Source organism: Pristiophorus japonicus, chromosome 6, assembly GCF_044704955.1.
Source record: "Pristiophorus japonicus isolate sPriJap1 chromosome 6, sPriJap1.hap1, whole genome shotgun sequence".
Classification (NCBI taxonomy): Eukaryota; Metazoa; Chordata; class Chondrichthyes; family Pristiophoridae; genus Pristiophorus; species Pristiophorus japonicus.
The window spans coordinates 210340135-210358849 of record NC_091982.1 but is presented as its reverse complement, the minus strand read 5'-3'; the positions used below and the strand labels follow the sequence as shown (position 1 = coordinate 210358849).

General features: G+C 55.2%; 1 protein-coding gene across 4 annotated transcripts in view; it reads right to left on the bottom strand.

The window, feature by feature from the left end:
* The window catches only part of ift80 (intraflagellar transport 80 homolog (Chlamydomonas)), a 352701-nt gene that overhangs the window by 107537 nt on the left and 226449 nt on the right, over positions 1-18715 (bottom strand). For all 4 annotated transcript variants that reach the window (XM_070882337.1, XM_070882338.1, XM_070882340.1 and 1 more), the window contains one exon: positions 426-490. In XM_070882337.1, coding sequence (XP_070738438.1) covers positions 426-490 — 65 coding nt within the window. The remainder of the gene's footprint in view (positions 1-425; positions 491-18715) is intronic.

Here is an 18715-nt window from a genome sequence, read left to right as displayed (position 1 = left end):
TTATGTTCTTATGTTCCTATGTTCGCTCAAATATAATTGCCACCTGATTTTCCCTCCAACTCTGTTTGATAGGGGAACACACCAAGCAAAATACCATGCACGTTATATATTGTTAGTAAGTATATGTATTTAAATAATATACACGATTTCCACAAAATAACAAAGGTTTATTTCATTATATGTACAGTACATTCTTTTCTGCTAGTTTGCATCTCCCATAGTAGGTATCTAGTGCAATATTACATCGCTCTACATACCAATACTATTTTGTTCTTCACTAAATTATTGCCGCATGTTTAAATGGTCAATGTATTTTGTCGCAATGCAAAATATCCTACACAAAGCCATTTTTAAGTGAATGAAATTGAACGATATACTGAACGTAAAGTACATGTGATCCATTTCTATTTATCACAGCAAAATACCTTGTGAACAAGAGGTTTTCCATCACCAAGAGGTTTTCCGGAAAGTGCATCAATAAGATAAATTACTGAAACAGAGACACAAAATATATGGTGATGAAATTCATGAATATACTTGCAAGTTGATTACAGGACACATATGGAATACTTAATTTACTCCAATCATGAAAAAGATCTCTTAACTCACAGAACAAATTAACTTTATAAAGATTACACTTTGTGCTCATCTGAAGAAATAGAAAATATCCTTCAAGTGAGTTGGTCTCACACCTACCCAAGTGCCACAGTTGGTCATAAGTGTGAAACTATTTATACTGTAAAAGCCCTGTATTTACAAGAAATGATAAATAGTTTTCTGCTGTCTTGCTTTTCACATTCTTCAATGTGTTTACATGCAAGAACTTTTTTTTAAAAACATGCTGACAAAGTGGATTCTTCTGTCACATGTATGAATAATATCTTTCTTTTTAATCATCATAGGGCTACTTTTAACTTGCTCCGGTGGCCGGTATTAGGGCAGTAGTATTGCATTTGCCGCCCCTTCTTGATCCAATCCCACCTCTCACATTTTGCAAAGGACATTTACAAGGGTAGTCCAGACACCTACCTGAATCAGGTGGGAGCCTCAATAAATTATGCAAATCAGGATCCTATGGCTTCACATAGGACCCCGATTGCAATTCTGAGGTAAAAGTGGATGGAGCCTGAATGGCATACATGCTAACCATTTGTCGAATGGACTACTAGAAGCTGCTCAAAGAATGGCCGATGAAATATCTATTTTTTTTGCTGTGTCCAAGAATAGCATAAGTGGGCCCGCTGCCCGTCTGTTCCCCGCCGGCTGTTAAAACCAACCCCTATCTGTCTTCCCTGACCCAAAAGAGATTTTCATGAACTATGAGTATTAACAATGGGCATGCAATTACCCCTGCCTTCAGCCAGTGAAAATTCCAAAGAAACAGGAGCTCAATTCATACCAGCAAGATTACACATAAGACAATCAAAATTTACAAGACAGAGACGGATGAGGAAAGACAATTTGGTCCATCTCAGTTCAGCCATCGATAAATGTATTACCATTCGCCCCAATGCTGCACCCAATTGTTTCTTAAACAACTCTTGGTTTTTTGCCTGTATGATTCTACCATTTCACACATTGATCACTCTGTGGGAACAAGAACTTCCTGACCTCAGTCATAGAATCAAAGGAATTTACAGCATGGAAGGAGGCCATTTCGGCCCATCATGTCCATACCGGTCAACAAGAGGCTAGCCAGCCTAATCCCACTTTCCAGCTCTAGGTCCGTAGCCCTGCAGGTTACAGCACTTCAAGTGCACATCCAAGTACTTTTTAAATGTGGTGAGGGTTTCTTCCTCTACCACCCTTTCAGGCAGTAAGTTCCAGACCCCCACAACCCTCTGGGTGAAGAAATTTCCCCTCAAATCCCCTCTAAACCTTCTACCAATTACTTTAAATTTATGCCCCCAGATTGTTGACCCCTCATACATTTGCCTTTTATTAATTTGGACTGGCGTCCATTTGTTCTACTGTCACAATATAGTTTAGTCATTTTCCATGCTCTATACATCAATGCGATCACTTCACAACCACCTTCTTTTGAGGCTGAAAAGTGTCTCCAGTTATGTCTCATAGCTCAGACCTCTGACACTAGGGATCAGCCTCAATGACCTTTTTCATTCTTAGTACTAACCAAAGGAAATATACCCCATTACTTTGGATGTGCTGTTAGTCTCCAAGATACTATATGTACCATTGCAGTAATGGTTGTATTCAACAACCTAGGAGGGTGAAATTTAGCTTAAAAATCCAACAAGGTTTTTCTCAAAAGTAAACCAAAATAGGTAACATTCTTGATCAGTACAAAATCAGTACTAATTGTAGATCTGGCTACTATGAAGATTTAATAACATTTTAAAAAATGATGTCCAGTTTTTGTCAAGAGTGAATTGGTAAGGATTATTTCCTCTGGTTGAGGAGTGACAAAATCAATTAAAAATGATTACCAGGAGATTTAGAAGAGAGGTTAGAAGAAATGTCTTTACACAGCTGGTTATTGGAGCAGAGAGATTGAGGCAATGACCATTGCATCTTTTAAGTGAAAATTAGATTATTTTAAGCCAAGCAAGATACAAGGGAATGGGGAGTTTTGGATTGCGCAAACAGCTGGCACAGACATCATGGGCGGAATGGTTTTCTTTTGTGCTGTAAAGTTCTATAGATATATTTAGCTATTAGGCATTTACACACAAATACACAAGTAACCTGGTGTAACACCAGACTTTTTGTCAGTCCCTTTCAATTAAAGAAGTAACTATTTGTACTGCATTTTTCTTTAACAGACAGCCGTCCGTCAAGCTCTGCCCCCACTGCCCATACTGCACTTTTTTGACAGAAAGGCGACAAGCCCCGCCCGCTGTGAAGCTCTGCCTCCCCTCCCGGCCGAATCAATTCCATGCACGTAGTGCCGAGAAGCAGGACCTGAGGTTCCGACTCTCTCTCTCTCCACGCCCGAGAGCGGGCGGTGGAGGGCCCGAGAGCGGGCCGTGTGAGAGGCTGAGAGCGGGCGGTTGTGAGGGCCCGAGAGCGGGCGGTGTGAGGGCCCGAGAGCGGGCCGTGTGAGAGGCTGAGAGCGGGCGGTGTGAGGGCCCGAGAGCGGCGGTGTGAGGGCCTGAGAGCGGGCGGTGTTGAGGGCCTGAGAACGGGCGGTGTGAGGGCCCGAGAGCGGGCGGTGTGAGGGCCTGAGAGCGGGCGGTGTTGAGGGCCTGAGAGCGGGCGGTGTGAGGGCCCGAGAGCGGGCGGTGTGAGGGCCCGAGAGCGGGCGGTGTTGAGGGCCTGAGAACGGGCGGTGTGAGGGCCCGAGAGCGGGCGGTGTGAGGGCCCGAGAGCGGGCCGTGTGAGAGGCTGAGAGTGGCCGGTGTGAGGGCCCGAGAGCGGGCCGTGTGAAGGCCCGAGAGCAGGCGTTGTGAGGGCCCGAGAGCGGGCGGTGTGAGAGGCTGAGAGTGGCCGGTGTGAGGGTCCGAGAGCGGGCCGTGTGAGGGCCCGAGAGCGGGCGGTGTGGAGGCCCGAGAGCGGGCGGTGTGAGAGGCTGAGAGTGGCCGGTGTGAGGCCCGAGAGCGGGCGGTGTGAGAGGCTGAGAGTGGCCGGTGTGAGGGCCCGAGAGCGGGCGGTATGAGGGCCCGAGAGCGGGCGGTATGAGGCCCGTGAGCGGGCGGTGTGAGGGCCCGAGAGCGGGCGGTATGAGGGCCCGAGAGCGGGCGGTATGAGGGCCCGTGAGCGGGCGGTATGAGGCCGGTATGAGGCCCGAGAGCGGGCGTGTGAGGGCCCGAGAGTGGGCGGTGTGAGGCCGGTGTGAGGGCCTGAGAGCGGGCGGTGTGAGGCCGTGTGAGGGGCCCGAGAGCGGGCGGTATGAGGCCCGAGAGTGGGCGGTGTGAGGCCGGTGTGAGGGCCCGAGAGTGGGCGGTGTGAGGCCGGTGTGAGGGCCCGAGAGCGGGCGGTATGAGGCCCGAGAGCGGGCTGTATGAGGCCGGTATGAGGGCCCGAGAGCGGGCGGTGTGAGGCCGGTATGAGGGCCCGAGAGGCGGGCGGTGTGAGGGCCCGGAGAGCAGGCGGTATGAGGCCGGTGTGAGGGCCCGAGAGCGGGCGGTGTGAGGGACCGAGAGCGGGCGGTATGAGGCCGGTGTGAGGGACCGAGAGCGGGCGGTGTGAGGGACCGAGAGCGGGCGGTATGAGGCCGGTGTGAGGGACCGAGAGCGGGCGGTGTGAGGGACCGAGAGGGGCGGTGTGAGGGACCGAGAGCGGGCGGTGTGAGGGGCCGGTGTGAGGGACCGAGAGCGGGCGGTATGAGGCCGGTGTGAGGGACCGAGAGCGGGCGGTGTGAGGGACCGAGAGCGGGCGGTATGAGGCCGGTGTGAGGGACCGAGAGCGGGCGGTGTGAGGGACCGAGAGCGGGCGGTATGAGGCCGGTGTGAGGGACCGAGAGCGGGCGGTGTGAGGGCCGAGAGCAGGCGGTATGAGGCCGGTGTGAGGGACCGAGAGCGGGCGGTGTGAGGGACCGAGAGCGGGCGGTATGAGGCCGGTGTGAGGGACCGAGAGCGGGCGGTGTGAGGGACCGAGAGCGGGCGGTGTGAGGGACCGAGAGCGGGCGGTGTGAGGCCGGTGTGAGGGACCGAGAGCGGGCGGTATGAGGCCGGTGTGAGGGACCGAGAGCGGGCGGTGTGAGGGACCGAGAGCGGGCGGTATGAGGCCGGTGTGAGGGACCGAGAGCGGGCGGTATGAGGCCGGTGTGAGGGACCGAGAGCGGGCGGTGTGAGGGACCGAGAGCGGGCGGTATGAGGCCGGTGTGAGGGCCTGAGAGTGGGCGGTGTGAGGGACCGAGAGCGGTTTGTGTGAGGGACCGAGAGCGGTTTGTGTGAGGGACCGAGAGCGGGCGGTGTGAGGGACCGAGAGCAGGCGGTATGAGGCCGGTGTGAGGGACCGAGAGCGGGCGGTGTGAGGGCCCGAGAGCCGGGCTGTGTGAGGGCCCGAGAGTGGGCGGTGTGAGGGCCCCGGAGCGGCGGTGTGAGGGCCCGAGAGCGGGCTGTGTGAGGGACCGAGAGCGGTTTGTGTGAGGGACCGAGAGCGGGCGGTGTGAGGACCGAGAGCGGGCGGTATGAGGCCGGTGTGAGGGACCGAGAGCGGGCGGTGTGAGGGACCGAGAGCGGGCGGTGTGAGGGACCGAGAGCGGGCGGTGTGAGGGACCGAGAGCGGGCGGTATGAGGCCGGTGTGAGGGACCGAGAGCGGGCGGTATGAGGCGTGTGAGGGACCGAGAGCGGGCGTGTGAGGGGACCGAGAGCGGGCGGTATGAGGCGGTGTGAGGGCCTGAGAGCGGGCCGGTGTGAGGGCCCGAGAGCGGCTGTGTGAGGGACCGGGAGCGGTTTTGTGTGAGGGACCGAGAGCGGGCGGTGTGAGGGACCGAGAGCAGGCGGTGTGAGGGCGAGAGTGGGCGGTGTGAGGGCCCGAGAGCGGGCGGTGTGAGGGCCCGAGAGCCGGGCATGTGAGGGGACCGGTGAGCGGTGTGAGGGCCCGAGAGCGGGCGGTGTGAGGGCCCGACAGCGGGCAGTATGAGGCCGGTGGTGGGCCTGTGAGGGCTGTGGGAGAGCGGGCGGTGTGAGGGCCCGAGAGCGGGCGGTGTGAGGGCCGAGAGCGGGCGGTGTGAGGGCCCGAGAGCGGGCGGCGTGAGGGCCCTGAGCGCGCGGGGCGGTGTGAGGGCCCGACAGCGGGGCGGTATGAGGCCAGCTGTGAGGGCCCGAGAGCGGGCGGTGTGAGGGCCCGACAGCGGGCAGTATGAGGCCGGTGTGAGGGCCCGAGAGCGGGCGGTGTGAGGGCCTGAGCCTGTGAGCGGGCGGTGTTGGGGGCCTGAGAGCGGGCGGTGTGAGGCTGGGCCCGAGAGCGGGCGGTGTTGAGGGCCCGAGAGGCGGGCGGTTGGAGGGCCCGAGAGCGGCTGGTGTGAGGGCCCGAGAGGCGGCGGTGGTGGGGGGCCTGAGAGCGGGCGGTGTGAGGGCCCGGAGAGCGGGCGGTGTTGAGGGCCTGAGAGCGGGCGGTGTTGAGGGCCTGAGAGCGGGCGGTGTTGAGGGCCCGAGAGCGGGCCATGTGAGGGACCGAGAGCGGGGCGGTGTTGAGGGCCTGAGAGCGGGCGGTGTGAGGGCCTGAGAGCGGGCGGTGTGAGGGACCGAGAGCGGGCGGTGTTGAGGGCCTGAGAGCGGGCGGTGTGAGGGCCCGAGAGCGGGCTGGTGTGAGGGCCCGAGAGCGGGCGGTGTTGAGGGCCTGAGAGCGGGCGGTGTGAGGGCCTGAGAGCGGGCGGTGTGAGGGCCGAGAGCGGGCGGTGTTGAGGGCCTGAGAGCGGGCGGAGAGCGCGTGTTGAGGGCCTGAGAGCGGGCGGTGTGAGGGCCGAGAGCGGGCCAGGTGTTGAGGGGGGGGGGGGGCCTGAGAGCGGGCGGTTGTGAGGGCCCTGAGAGCGGGCTGTGTGTTGGAGGGCCCGGGCCTGAGAGCGGGCGGTGTGAGGGCCTGAGAGCGGGCGGTGTGAGGGCCCGAGAGCGGGCGGTGTTGAGGGCCTGAGAGCGGGCGGTGTGAGGGCCCGAGAGCGGCTGGTGTGAGGGCCCGAGAGCGGGCGGTGTTGAGGGCCTGAGAGCGGGCGGTGTGAGGGCCTGAGAGCGGGCGGTGTGAGGGCCCGAGAGCGGGCGGTGTTGAGGGCCCGAGAGCGGGCGGTGTTGAGGGCCTGAGAGCGGGCGGTGTGAGGGCCTGAGAGCGGGCGGTGTTGAGGGCCCGAGAGCGGGCGGTGTTGAGGGCCTGAGAGCGGGCGGTGTGAGGGCCTGAGAGCGGGCGGTGTGAGGGCCCGAGAGCGGGCGGTGTTGAGGGCCTGAGAGCGGGCGGTGTGAGGGCCTGAGAGCGGGCGGTGTGAGGGCCTGAGAGCGGGCGGTGTGAGGGCGCAAGAGCGGGCGGTGTTGAGAGCCTGAGAGCAGGCGGTGTGAGGGCCCGAGTGTGAACGTTGTGAGGGCCCGAGAGCGGGCAGTGTGAGGGACAGCGTGCGGGCGGCGCGAGGTCCCACGTGTGGGCGGTGTGAGGGACCGAGTGTGGCTGGTGTGAGGGCCCAAGTGCGAGCGTTGTGAGAGACCGTGTGCAGGCGGTGTGAGGGACCGAGTGCGGCCGGTGTGAGGGCCCATGTGCGAACGTTGTGAGAGACCGCGTGCAGGCGGTGTGAGAAGGCCGAGTGCAACCGGCAGGGATCCGATAGCGGCGGCTGCACTCGGCCTCCTCACACTGGCGAGAGAGAGGGGCTGGGGGGTCGTGGGGGAGAGAGAAAGAGACTGGGGGAGAGTGAGAGGCGCTGGGGGGGCGGGGAGAAGAGAGAGAGAGAGAGAGAGGCTGGGGGGCAGAGAGAGAGAGAGAGAGGCTGGGGGAGAGAGCGAGAGAGAGAGAGGCTGTGGGAGAGAGAGAGTGAGAGGCTGGGGGAGAGAGCGAGAGAGAGAGAGGCTGGGGGAGAGAGAGAGAGAGGCTGGGGGAGAGAGAGAGAGAGGCTGGGGGGAAGAGAGAGAGAGAGAGACTGGTGGGGGAGACAGAGAGACTGGAGCGGGGAGAGAGAGAGGCTGGGGGAGAGAGAGAGAGGCTGGGGAGAGAGAGGCTGGGGAGAGAGAGGCTGGGGGAGAGAGAGAGGCTGGGGGAGAGAGAGAGAGGCTGGGGGGAGAGAGAGGGGCTGGGGGAGAGAGAGAGAGAGGCTGGGGAGAGAAGGAGGCTGGGGGAGAGAGGGAGTCTGGGGGAGAGAGAGAGAGGCTGGGGAGAGAGAGAGAGAAAGAGGCTGGAGGAGAGAGTGAGGCTGGGAGAGAGAGAGAGGCTGGGGGAGAGAGAGAGGTTGGGGGAGAGAGAGAGGTTGGGGGAGAGAGAGAGGCTGGGGGAGAGAGAGAGGCTGGGGAGAGAGAGAGAGAGAGGCTGGGGAGAGAGAGAGAGAGAGGCTGGGGAGAGAGAGAGAGAGAGAGGCTGGGGAGAGAGAGAGGCTGGGGAGGGAGAGGCAGGGGGAGAGAGAGAGAGGCTGGGGGAGAGAGAGAGGGGCTGCGGGGAGAGAGAGAGAGGCTGGGGGAGAAAGAGGGGCTGGGGAGAGAGAGAGAGGCTGGGGGAGAGAGAGGCTGGGGGAGAGAGAGAGGCTGCGGAGAGAGAGAGAGGTTGCGGAGAGAGAGAGAGGCTGAGGGGAGAGAGAGAGGGGCTGGGGAGAGAGAGAGAGGCTGGGGGAGAGAGAGAGAGGCTGGGGGAGAGAGAGAGAGGCTGGGGAGAGAGAGAGAGGCTGGGGGGAGAGAGAGGGGCTGGGGGAGAGACGGAGGCTGGGGAGAGAGAGAGAGAGGCTGGGGGAGAGAGAGAGAGGCTGGGGAGAGAGAGAGAGAGGCTGGGGAGAGAGAGAGAGAGAGAGGCTGGGGAGAGAGAGCGGCTGGGGGAGGGAGAGGCAGGGGGAGAGAGAGAGAGGCTGGGGGGGAGAGAGAGAGAGGCTGCGGGAGAGAGAGGGGCTGGGGGAGAGAGGGAGGCTGGGGGAGAGAGAGAGGCTGGGGGGGCAGAAGAGAGAGAGGCTGGGGGGAGAGAGAGAGAGGCTGGGGAGAGAGAGAGAGAGGCTGGGGAGAGAGAGAGAGAGAGGCTGGGGAGAGAGAGCGGCTGGGGGAGGGAGATGCAGGGGGAGAGAGAGAGAGGCTGGGGGAGAGAGAGAGAGGCTGCGGGGAGAGAGAGAGGCTGCGGGAGAGAGAGGGGCTGGGGGAGAGAGAGAGAGAGAGAGAGGCTGGAGGAGAGGGGGAGGCTGGGAGAGAGAGAGAGAGGCTGGAGGAGAGAGAGAGGCTGGAGGAGAGAGAGAGGCTGGGAGAGAGAGAGAGGCTGGGGAGGCTGGGGAGAGAGAGAGAGGCTGGGGAGAGAGAGAGAGAGGCTGGGGGAGAGAGAGAGGCTGGGGGAGAGAGAGAGGCTGGGGGAGAGAGAGAGAGGCTGCGGGGAGAGAGAGAGAGGCTGCGGGGAGAGAGAGAGAGGCTGGGGGAGAGAGAGAGAGGCTGGGGCAGGAGAGAAAGAGAGGGGCTGGGGGAGAGAGAGAGGCTGCGGGGAGAGACCGGGGCTGGGGGAGAGAGAGAGGCTGGGGGGGCAGAAGAGAGAGAGGCTGGGGGGAGAGAGAGAGAGGCTGGGGAGAGAGAGAGAGAGGCTGGGGAGAGAGAGGGGCTGGGGGAGAGAGAGAGAGGCTGGGGGAGAGAGAGAGAGAGGCTGGGAGAGAGAGAGAGAGGCTGGGAGAGAGAGAGATGCTGGGGGAGAGAGAGAGGCTGCGGAGAGAGAGAGAGGCTGGGGAGAGAGGCTGGGGGAGAGAGAGAGAGGCTGGGGGGAGAGAGAGGGGCTGGGGGAGAGAGAGAGAGGCTGGGGAGAGAGAGAGGCTGGGGAGATAGAGAGAGAGGCTGGGGAGAGAGAGAGAGAAGCTGGGGAGAGAGAGAGAGAGAGGCTGGGGAGAGAGAGAGAGAGGCTGGGGAGAGAGGGAGGCTGGGGGAGAGAGAGGGGCTGGGGGAGAGAGAGAGAGAGGCTGGGAGAGAGAGAGGGGCTGGGGGAGAGAGAGAGAGGCTGGGGGGAGAGAGAGAGAGGCTGGGGAGAGAGGCTGGGGGAGAGAGAGAGGCTGGGGGGAGAGAGAGGAGCTGGGGGAGAGAGGGAGGCTGGGGGAGAGAGAGAGAGAGAGAGGCTGGAGGAGAGAGAGAGGCTGGGAGAGAGAGAGAGAGGCTGGAGGAGAGAGAGAGGCTGGGAGAGAGAGAGGCTGGGGGAGAGAGAGAGGCTGGGGAGAGAGAGAGAGAGGCTGTGGAGAGAGAGAGGCTGGGGAGAGAGAGAGAGACTGGGGGAGAGAGAGAGAGAGGCTGGAGGAGAGAGAGAGGCTGGGGGAGAGAGAGATGCAGGGGGAGAGAGAGTGAGGCTGGGGGAGAGAGAGAGGCTGGGGGAGAGAGAGAGAGGCTGGGGGAGAGAGAGAGAGGCTGGGGCAGGAGAGAAAGAGAGAGGCTGGGGGAGAGAGAGGGGCTGGGGAAGAGACAGGGGTGGGGGAGAGAGAGAGAGGCTGGGGGAGAGAGAGGGGCTGGGTGAGAGAGAGAGGGGCTGGGGGAGAGAGAGAGAGGCTGGGGGAGAGAGAGAGAGGCTGGGGGAGAGAGAGAGAGGCTGGGGCAGGAGAGAAAGAGAGAGGCTGGGGGAGAGAGAGTGAGAGGCTGCGGGGAGAGAGAGGGGCTGGGGAAGAGACAGGGGTGGGGGAGAGAGAGAGAGGCTGGGGTAGATAGAGGGGCTGGGTGAGAGAGAGAGGGGCTGGGGGAGAGAGAGACACACACACGGGTGGTGAGAGGCGGGGGAGGTGGTGGGGAAAGGTAATCAGAGGGGAGAGAGGGAACTCAGGAAAGACGATTACGTTCTTCCAAACCCCTACAAGGGACATCATTGTAGTGGATGATATTCAAATCTCATAACTCTGTCACTATTCACTTCATACCCAATAAACCCGTTAATCCCTGTACACAATGCCTGCCCCATCTATGGTGGGGGAGGGGGGATGCGGGGGCAAGATGCACTTGCGCTGGGGTAAGGCACGTCAGCTGGGGGAGGCATGCACGCGCTGGGGTGTGGGACTTTGGCTCGGGGTGGCATCCACTTGGACTGGGGTAAGGCACTTTGGCTGGGGGAAGGATGAACTTGGACTGGGGTACAGGACTTTGGCTTGCCCTCGCTGTCTTCTGGGGAACTCTGTCTTCTGTCACTTCAGGAAGTCAAAGTGGATCGAGTTACAATTTGCAAAGTCAGAGAGACCTTGGGATGGGTGGTCCCATTGACGCATTCCTGTGAAACTTCAGGGTGTGGCTTATCCTCCAAGGCGACCAATCGGAAACAAAGGGTGGAGCATGTTGGCCATTTTGGCAGTACAAATAAACGCCTCCTTCAATTAACAGCAGGCCAATTGTGATTCAAACAGTTTTTAGCTATCTGTTCCCTAACTCTGCAGCTTTTAAGCCCCGTTGTATTTATATTCATTCTGAACATTTTTTGTGTCTGAGTCTGTCCATCACCTGGATGTTGCTCTCACAGAATTGTGGCACACTTTGACCAGAACCCAGATGCTGTTTGCATATGTTAGCACTATTTTTTTGTTACTTTTATTGGGGTCAAGTTTCGGGCCGCGCCTAGAACGGCGCCGCCCCGACATCGACCCCCGTTTTTCACGCCCAAAAGCACGTCAAAAACTTACGGAGGAATTCCCGGTCTTCCAGCAGGTTCCTCGGAGCTCGGCGCGGTGCGCAGAGATCAGCAGGAGGCAGAGCCACAGCATCGCGCTGATTTTGAAAGTGCAGGGGGGCAGGGCTAACTCTGATCCGAGGATGCTGTGCCAGCAGCCCTGCGCGTGCGTGTTGAAGCGCGCGTGCACGCGCAGTAGGTTACAAACATTGGCACTCGACCATTTTTAAAGGAACTTGAAGAAAAGTGCTGATTTGTTTTGTGGAGCTGTGGAAAGGCTTGGGATTGAATCTTGGTGTTTTTTGTGCCTGAGGGAGTGCTTTTAGCAGCACTGTTGAAGAAATCACCTGTTGAAATCAGTGAGTGCTGCTTTTTGTTGCTAAACTTCCAGAACAAGTGCTGCATAGGTGCATGCAAAATAAGGACTGTGTGTTTTGAAAAATAAGAGTGTCAATTCAATACAGCAATGGAACAACGTCCACCAAGAACAAAGAATTTCTTGCATGAGGAAATGGAGATATTAGTTAACGTCATTGAGCAGAGATGGCAGGAGCTGGATACCATCAACAGAGGTCGCATAAAAGTGCCACCTAAAGAAATGAAGAAATGCTGAAACCAAGTTGCAGAAGATTACTGCGCAGTGGTGCATACCATGGGATCTGGAAGCCAATGTAAAAAGAAATGGCACGACCTTGGTCAAGTAGTTAGTGTAAGTAATATTTTCATTTTTAATGTAATTGTAATTGTAATGTGACTAATCTGTATGTCCCACCCTGCAGAAAGACTCACTCTGTAAAAAGGTATATTTTACTCTTTGCAGAAGAAATTGGCCCACAACAAAAGGGAAGCAACTCAAACAGGAGGAGGCATGCCCAATCTGCATCCACTGACACCCTTGGAACAGAGGGTAGCTGCTATGATGAGTCATACATGGAGAAAAGCAATCAGTACACCACAAGCTGGTCCCGCATGCGAGGAAGAGGGTAAGTCCTGAAAATGCATCGTGGCCCTTCAAATTAACCTGCTGCCTGGCCTGCTATGTGTGAGAGTACTCATGCCACCCATCCTGCCCCCTCCTTTGCTGTTAAACATTTGACTGTTCTGATATATTTTGCAGAAGATGATGATGATGATGATGCCAACCCTGAAGATCCTGAAGATCCAGAACAAGAACCAGTAGAACCAGATGCGGACGATTCAGACTGGCTGCAGGCGGCGATAACTGAAATGTCTACAGGGGAGACCTTCCAAATTAATGTTTATGAGCCCACATTAAGGGGCATCGGAGTTTCAACCCCTTGCATAGGTTCTGGTTCCACCTTCCATGGTTTTGATTCTGATGTTGCGGGTCCCAGTGGTGCTGCTAGTGTAATGCAGCAGTTTACAGCCAGTTCCTCAATGTCCCAGCCTGCGCCTCCCACTCGCATAGGTTCTGGTTCCACCTTCCAAGGTTTTGATTCTGATGTTGCGGGTCCCAGTGGTGCTGGTGATATCATGGGGCAGTTTACACCCATTCACCCACCATCCCAGCCCACGGCTCGCACTCGAGTGGTGCTGGATGCAAGACCCAGGGCCGCACCATCCCAGCCCGCGCCTCCCACTCTAGTGCTGCTGTCTGAAATACCGAGCATCCCACCGTCCCAGCCGGCTCCTCCCACTCTAGTGCTGCCGTCTGGAACACCGAGTGTCCCACCGTCCCAGCCCGTGTCTCCCAGTGTAGTGGTGCCGTGAGGCAGACCCAGGCAGAGGAGAAGGAGATTGGAGACACGCTCTCCTGAGCGTCAGTGCAGTGGGTGAAGAGGTGATGGTACTGACGGGAGAAATAGCAGTAATGACACGGGAACTTAGGGAGGGAATGTCCGAGGGAGTGCAATTGACGGCACAGGCCGTCAGGGAGGGCATGCAAGTGACTGCACAGGCCCTGATGGAGATAGCTGCTGCAATAAGGGCACACAGTCCGGCCAATCAAATGACACCCCCATGAAGAAGTGAACATTCACTGAGATGTGGATGAGAGATGGTTGCAGCCTTTCTTTGCTGCTTTTGTTCTTGTTCTTGATGTAACTGTAGTAGCGTTTTTCACATTGAAATTGTTTTGTAAGTTTTGTAACTTTACAACTTATAAGTGATCTTAGGGTTTTTAAGTGATCTTATAGTGTAAATGCTCTCACATTTTGTAACTTATTTAATTTTACACCTAAAAAGCGATCTTGAAGTTTAAGTGATCTTAAGAGTGTAAGATTTTTCACACTGAAATTGTTTTGTAACTTTACAAGTTTATAAGTGATCTTAAAGTTTTTAAGTGATCTTCGAGTGTCATATTAAAAAGTAAAGTTTGATACAACAAATATTTTATTACAGTGACGTTAACTTTTCAATAAAATATTTTTTCATTAAAACTGAATCATGTTCCATTAACACAACACAACATAGGAACAACTCCAAAAAATAAACATTTCCATGCGCAACAGTTGTCGCAGAGTCCTCAGGCATCAGTAATTAAAGCGTTCACGGATGAGCTGCTGGTGCAGGGCTCGAGCAATCGTTAAAGGAGCACGATGGACAGCCCTCCTCCGACCTTGTGCTCCGGTATCAGGCACTTGTATGCTTTCCTGATCGTCGTCATCATCCTCATCCTGCTCTTCCAAATTACTATCATCAGGCACTGGCCCCTCATGTGGGTCTTCTGGTTCCACTACCAGCTCCTGCTGCCTTATGATGGCTAAGTTATGCAGCATGCAGCACATAACAGTGAAGTGACCAACAATCTGAGGAGAGTATTGCAAGTGGCCTCCGGAATGGTCCAGGCATCGGAAACGCTGTTTCAAGATGCCAATGGACCTCTCTATGATGCTGCGCGTCGCAATGTGCGCCATGTTCTATTGATGGTCAGCTTTCGTCCGTGTCACGCTTAGCGGCGTCATGAGCCAGGTGGCCAGGCCGTACCCTTTGTCTCCCAATAGTCAGCTCTGCCCTTCTGGCTGCTGCTCAAACATGTCAGATATAACGCTATCGCGTAGGATGAACGCATCATGAGTGCTGCCAGGGTATCTCGCATCGACTGACATGATGCGCTGCTTGTCGTCACACACGAGCTGCACATTGATGTAGTGGAAACCTTTTCTATTCCTGTACTGCTCAGAATCCTCCACAGGTGCTCGCAAGGCAATGTGGGTACAATCGAGGGAAGCCAGCCATCCTGAAGAAGCCCACAGCCATGTCATGCATTGCTTGTGTGGTCATTGGGAACTTGATGAAGTCATTCCTCCGCGCATACAGTGCAGCCGTGACCTGGTAAACACAGGCATGTATTGCACGTTGAGAGATGGCGCACACACCTCCAGTTGAAACGATCCTGAGGCATGGAAGGGAAGTGCATAGAAGGCTGTTATCTTCACTTCAACAGACAAGGCAGTCGGCGTTCTGCTTCTGGGCTGCAAATCTGCTCTCAGCATATCTCAGATCTCAACGACAGCTTCTCTACGGAAACGCAGCCCTTTGACACAATCAGCCTCGCTCATGTCCAGGTACGAGCGCCTGGCTTGATATTGCCAACGTGGGTAAGGTCTCCTGTCTATCAGCCTATGGGCTATGACGTTCCGGGTGCGGTGAGCTCTGATCAATTCTCTCCTATGCAGTGAATTGCTGGCGAACTATTGCATAATCCGTGGTGTTGATAATGCAGCACCCATACTTGAATTACAAATGTAACTTTTAAACTGGCTGGCTGGCTTGCTGGCTGTCCCTCCTGGTGCTTTGCACGCCTTCCCTGTCTCCTGGCCGAACAGCCTGCAGCCAATAAAAATAAATTCACAACTGTGGAGGCTGCTGCGTTGCCTGTATGTGTGGCCCTAACCGTGTCCCTCCCCTTTCTCCTGACCGAATGGCCTCAGGCTCCTCCGCAGCTCGAATGCTGCTTGCTGCCTCTTCGGCTGCCGTCGTTCGACTGACGCCGCCCATGTCTCCTAGCCGAATGGCCTCAGGCTCCTCCGCAGCTCGAATGCTGCTTGCTGTCTCTTCGGCTGCCATCGTGCCACTGACGCTGCCCCTGTCTCCTGGCCGAATGGCCTCAGGCTCCTCGCAGCTCGAATTCTGCTTGCTGCCTCTTCGGCTTCCGTCGTGCCACTGACACCGCCCTTGTCTCCTGCATGAAAGGCCTGACTGAAACACCGCAGCTCGAAGGCTGCTGTTGCTTCACACAGGTAGGAAAATTCAAGATTTTTTATTTGCTTTATTTATAATTTTTTTATTCAGGATGGCTCTTTATTTGTATAAGTGAGACTGTTGAATGCTTGTAAAATTTAAGTACTTCCCATTCCCCCCCACTCCCCTACGCCTGATTTGTAACCTACGCCTGATTTCTAAGTGTAGGCAAGGTTTTTCTGAACGTACTAAAATCTACACTTACTCCATTCTAAGTTAGTTTGGCGTAAGTCTTTACTGCCTAAACTTGCAAAACAGGCATAAGTGGCCGGACACGACCCCTTTTGAAAAAAAAAATCTGTTCTAAAATGAAACTGTTCTAACTGACTCGAACTGGAGCAAACTAAATGGCGAGAATAGCAATTTTTAAGATACTCCATTCTGAACTAGTTGTTCCAAAAAATAGGAGCAACTCAGGCAGAAACTTGACCCCATTGTTTGAATTGAGTATAGTGGTGGTGTTATTAACAAAACCATCATATTCAGCACCTTGAATGTAGAAAGAATATTCCAAGGTTCGTCACAGAAGCATGATCAGACTATGATGAACACCAAGTCAAAGAAGTTATTCGAAGGGGTGACTAAAAGCTTGGTCAAAAATGTGGGCTTTAAGAAAGGCCTTAAAGGAGGAGAGCAAGGTGAAGAGGCATAGAGCTATAGGCAGGGAATTCCAGAGCTGAAGGCATAGCTGATTATGTTGGGCCAAAAGGATTTCTGGAATGCACAATGCCATAGTTTGAGGAACGCAGAGTTCTCGGCGGGTAATAGGGTTGGAGACAAGTACAGAGATAGGGAGGGATGAGGCCATGAAGAGATTTGAACATGAGGATGTGAATTTTAAATTTGAGGCATTGGGGAATCAGGAGTTAATGTAAGTCAATAAGCAAAAGGGTGATTGTTGAGTGGGACTTGGTGTGGGACAGGATACGGACAGCAGGGGTTTGGATGTGCTGATGTTTATGGAGGGTGGAAGATGAGCAGCCATCCAGGAGAGCATTGGAATAGTCACTCTAGAGGTGACAAAAAAATGGAATCAGAGGCGAAGGTACAGGCAGAGTTTGTTGCAAAGCAACAGATGATGGCTTTAGTTTTCCCAGTGTTTAACTGGAGGAAATTGTGGCTCATCCAGCACTGGGTAACAGGCAGGCAATCTAATAACAGAGGCAGCACAGCGGTGAGGAGAAGTGGTGGAGGTAGTGCTGGGTGTCATCAGAGTAGATGTGGAACTTAACCCCATGTCTTCAGATGGTGTCAGCAATGGACAGCATGTAGATGAGGAAAATGAAAGGGACCAGGAGACATCCTTAGGGTTTTTCAGAGTTCTAGAGGTGCAGGGGTAGGAAGAGAATCCATTCCAGGAGATATCCTGCCTACAGTTGGATAGTTGGAGTAGAACCAAGCAAGGGCCGTCCCATTGATCTAGACAATGGAGGAAAGGTGTTGGAAGAGGATGCTGTTATCGACTGTGTCAAAGCCGGCAGGGAAATTGAGAAGGACAAGGAATAACATGGTCACAGTCACAGAGGATATAATTTGTGACTTTGATTAGGGCTGTTTCAATGCTGTAGGAAAGGTGGGCACGGATTTGGGAGGCAACAACATGTTCAAAGATATTGGAACGGAAAGGGAGGTTGGAGATAGGATGATAGTATGCAAGGACAGAGAGGCCAAGTGTAGGTTTTCTGAGGAGGGTGGTGATGTCGGTGATTATCAAAGGGAAGGGAACAGTATCTTGGGAAAGGGAACCAATCACAATGTCAGTGAGCATGGGAGCCAGGAAGGGAAGTTGGATGGTCAGCAGTTGAGTGGGAATGCCCACACTGCGATATGTGCACGCACTAGGTCTGTGCAGCAGAGCTGGTCTCCAGTCGTCTTGGTTAATCCTTGCCACTGGGCCAAGACCTAGCTCTGTCAAGCCATGTTAAAAAAAATCCACGCACAGGCATCTTCCACCCTTCAACATGTAGGTCAGGACCTTGGAATATTAGGTCCTTCATTGAAACACCTGTGAACTCATTCCTTTTTGGCGTGGAAGCAAGTCATCCTCGATACAAGGGACCGCCAAAGAAGAGAAGAGAGGGAATGGGGAAAATAGAGCAGGAAGTGGGTCTCATAGACAAGTTGAGCTTAGAGAGGGTGTGATAGAAGAGAAATTAGAAAATGATGTGGGTTCAGGGCTGGGAAAGAGGGAAACTTTAGAGGAGCTGTGGCTTGGTGGGCAATGGGAAGAGGGGTTGCAGCAGAGGCAACTGAATGGATAATCTCAATCGGAGTTACAAAGAAATCCATGCACTTGTTGTTGGAAGTGTTGTGTATCTGTAAAGCTTGCACTCCCATGTTCCGCCACCAGGGAGCGCATCCCCTGAAGTCCCAAGGAATCCCAGCATCTCTTGGGAGCACTGTATATCAGCTGGCCCCTAAGGCCTGTTCCTCACTCTGGAGTGTCTTAATAAAGACTGAGGTCACTGTTACTTTAACCTCCCTGTGTGAAGTCTCATCTGTGTTAGGAACACAATAACTGGCGACGAGTACACGAATCCAACGCAAAGATGCAGCAAATTGTGGGCATCCTGGAGAAGTTCTCGGAGGGTGAGGACTGGGAAGCCTATGTTGAATGGTTAGACCAGTACTTTGTAGCCAACGAGCTGGATGGAGAAGGAAGCGCTGCAAAAAGGAGAGCGGTCCTCCTCACGGTCTGCGGGGCATCGACTTACAGCCGCATGAAGAATGTAATGGCTCCGCTGAAACCCACAGATAAGTCGTACGAGGAGCTGTGTACACTGGTTCGGGAGCATCTTAACCCGAGGGAGAGCGTGCTGATGGCGAGGTATCGGTTCTACACGTGCCAGCGATCTGAAGGTCATGAAGTGGCGAGCTATGTCGCCGAGCTAAGGCGACTTGCAGGACAATGTGAGTTTGATGGCTACCTGGAGCAAATGCTCAGAGATTTTTTTTGTACTGGGCATTGGCCACAAGATCATCCTACGAAAACTTTTGATTGTAGAGACACCGACCCTCAGCAAGGCCATTGGGATAGCACAGGCGTTTATGTCCACCAGTGATAACACCAAACAAATCTCTCAGCACACAAGTGCTAGCAATGTTCATAAATTAACTGGAACTGTGTTTGCGAGCGGAAATGTACAGGGCAGAAACCACAAGTCTGCAACTGCCAGCAGGCCGCAGGTGACCCAGATGACGCAAGAGTCTGCAACAAAGGATGAATGCAAGGCAATTCGCACCTTGTTGGCGTTGTGGAGGCTTCCATTCAGCCAATTCATGCCGCTTCAAAGGGTATGTTTGCAAGAGCTGTGGAACAATGGGGCATCTCCA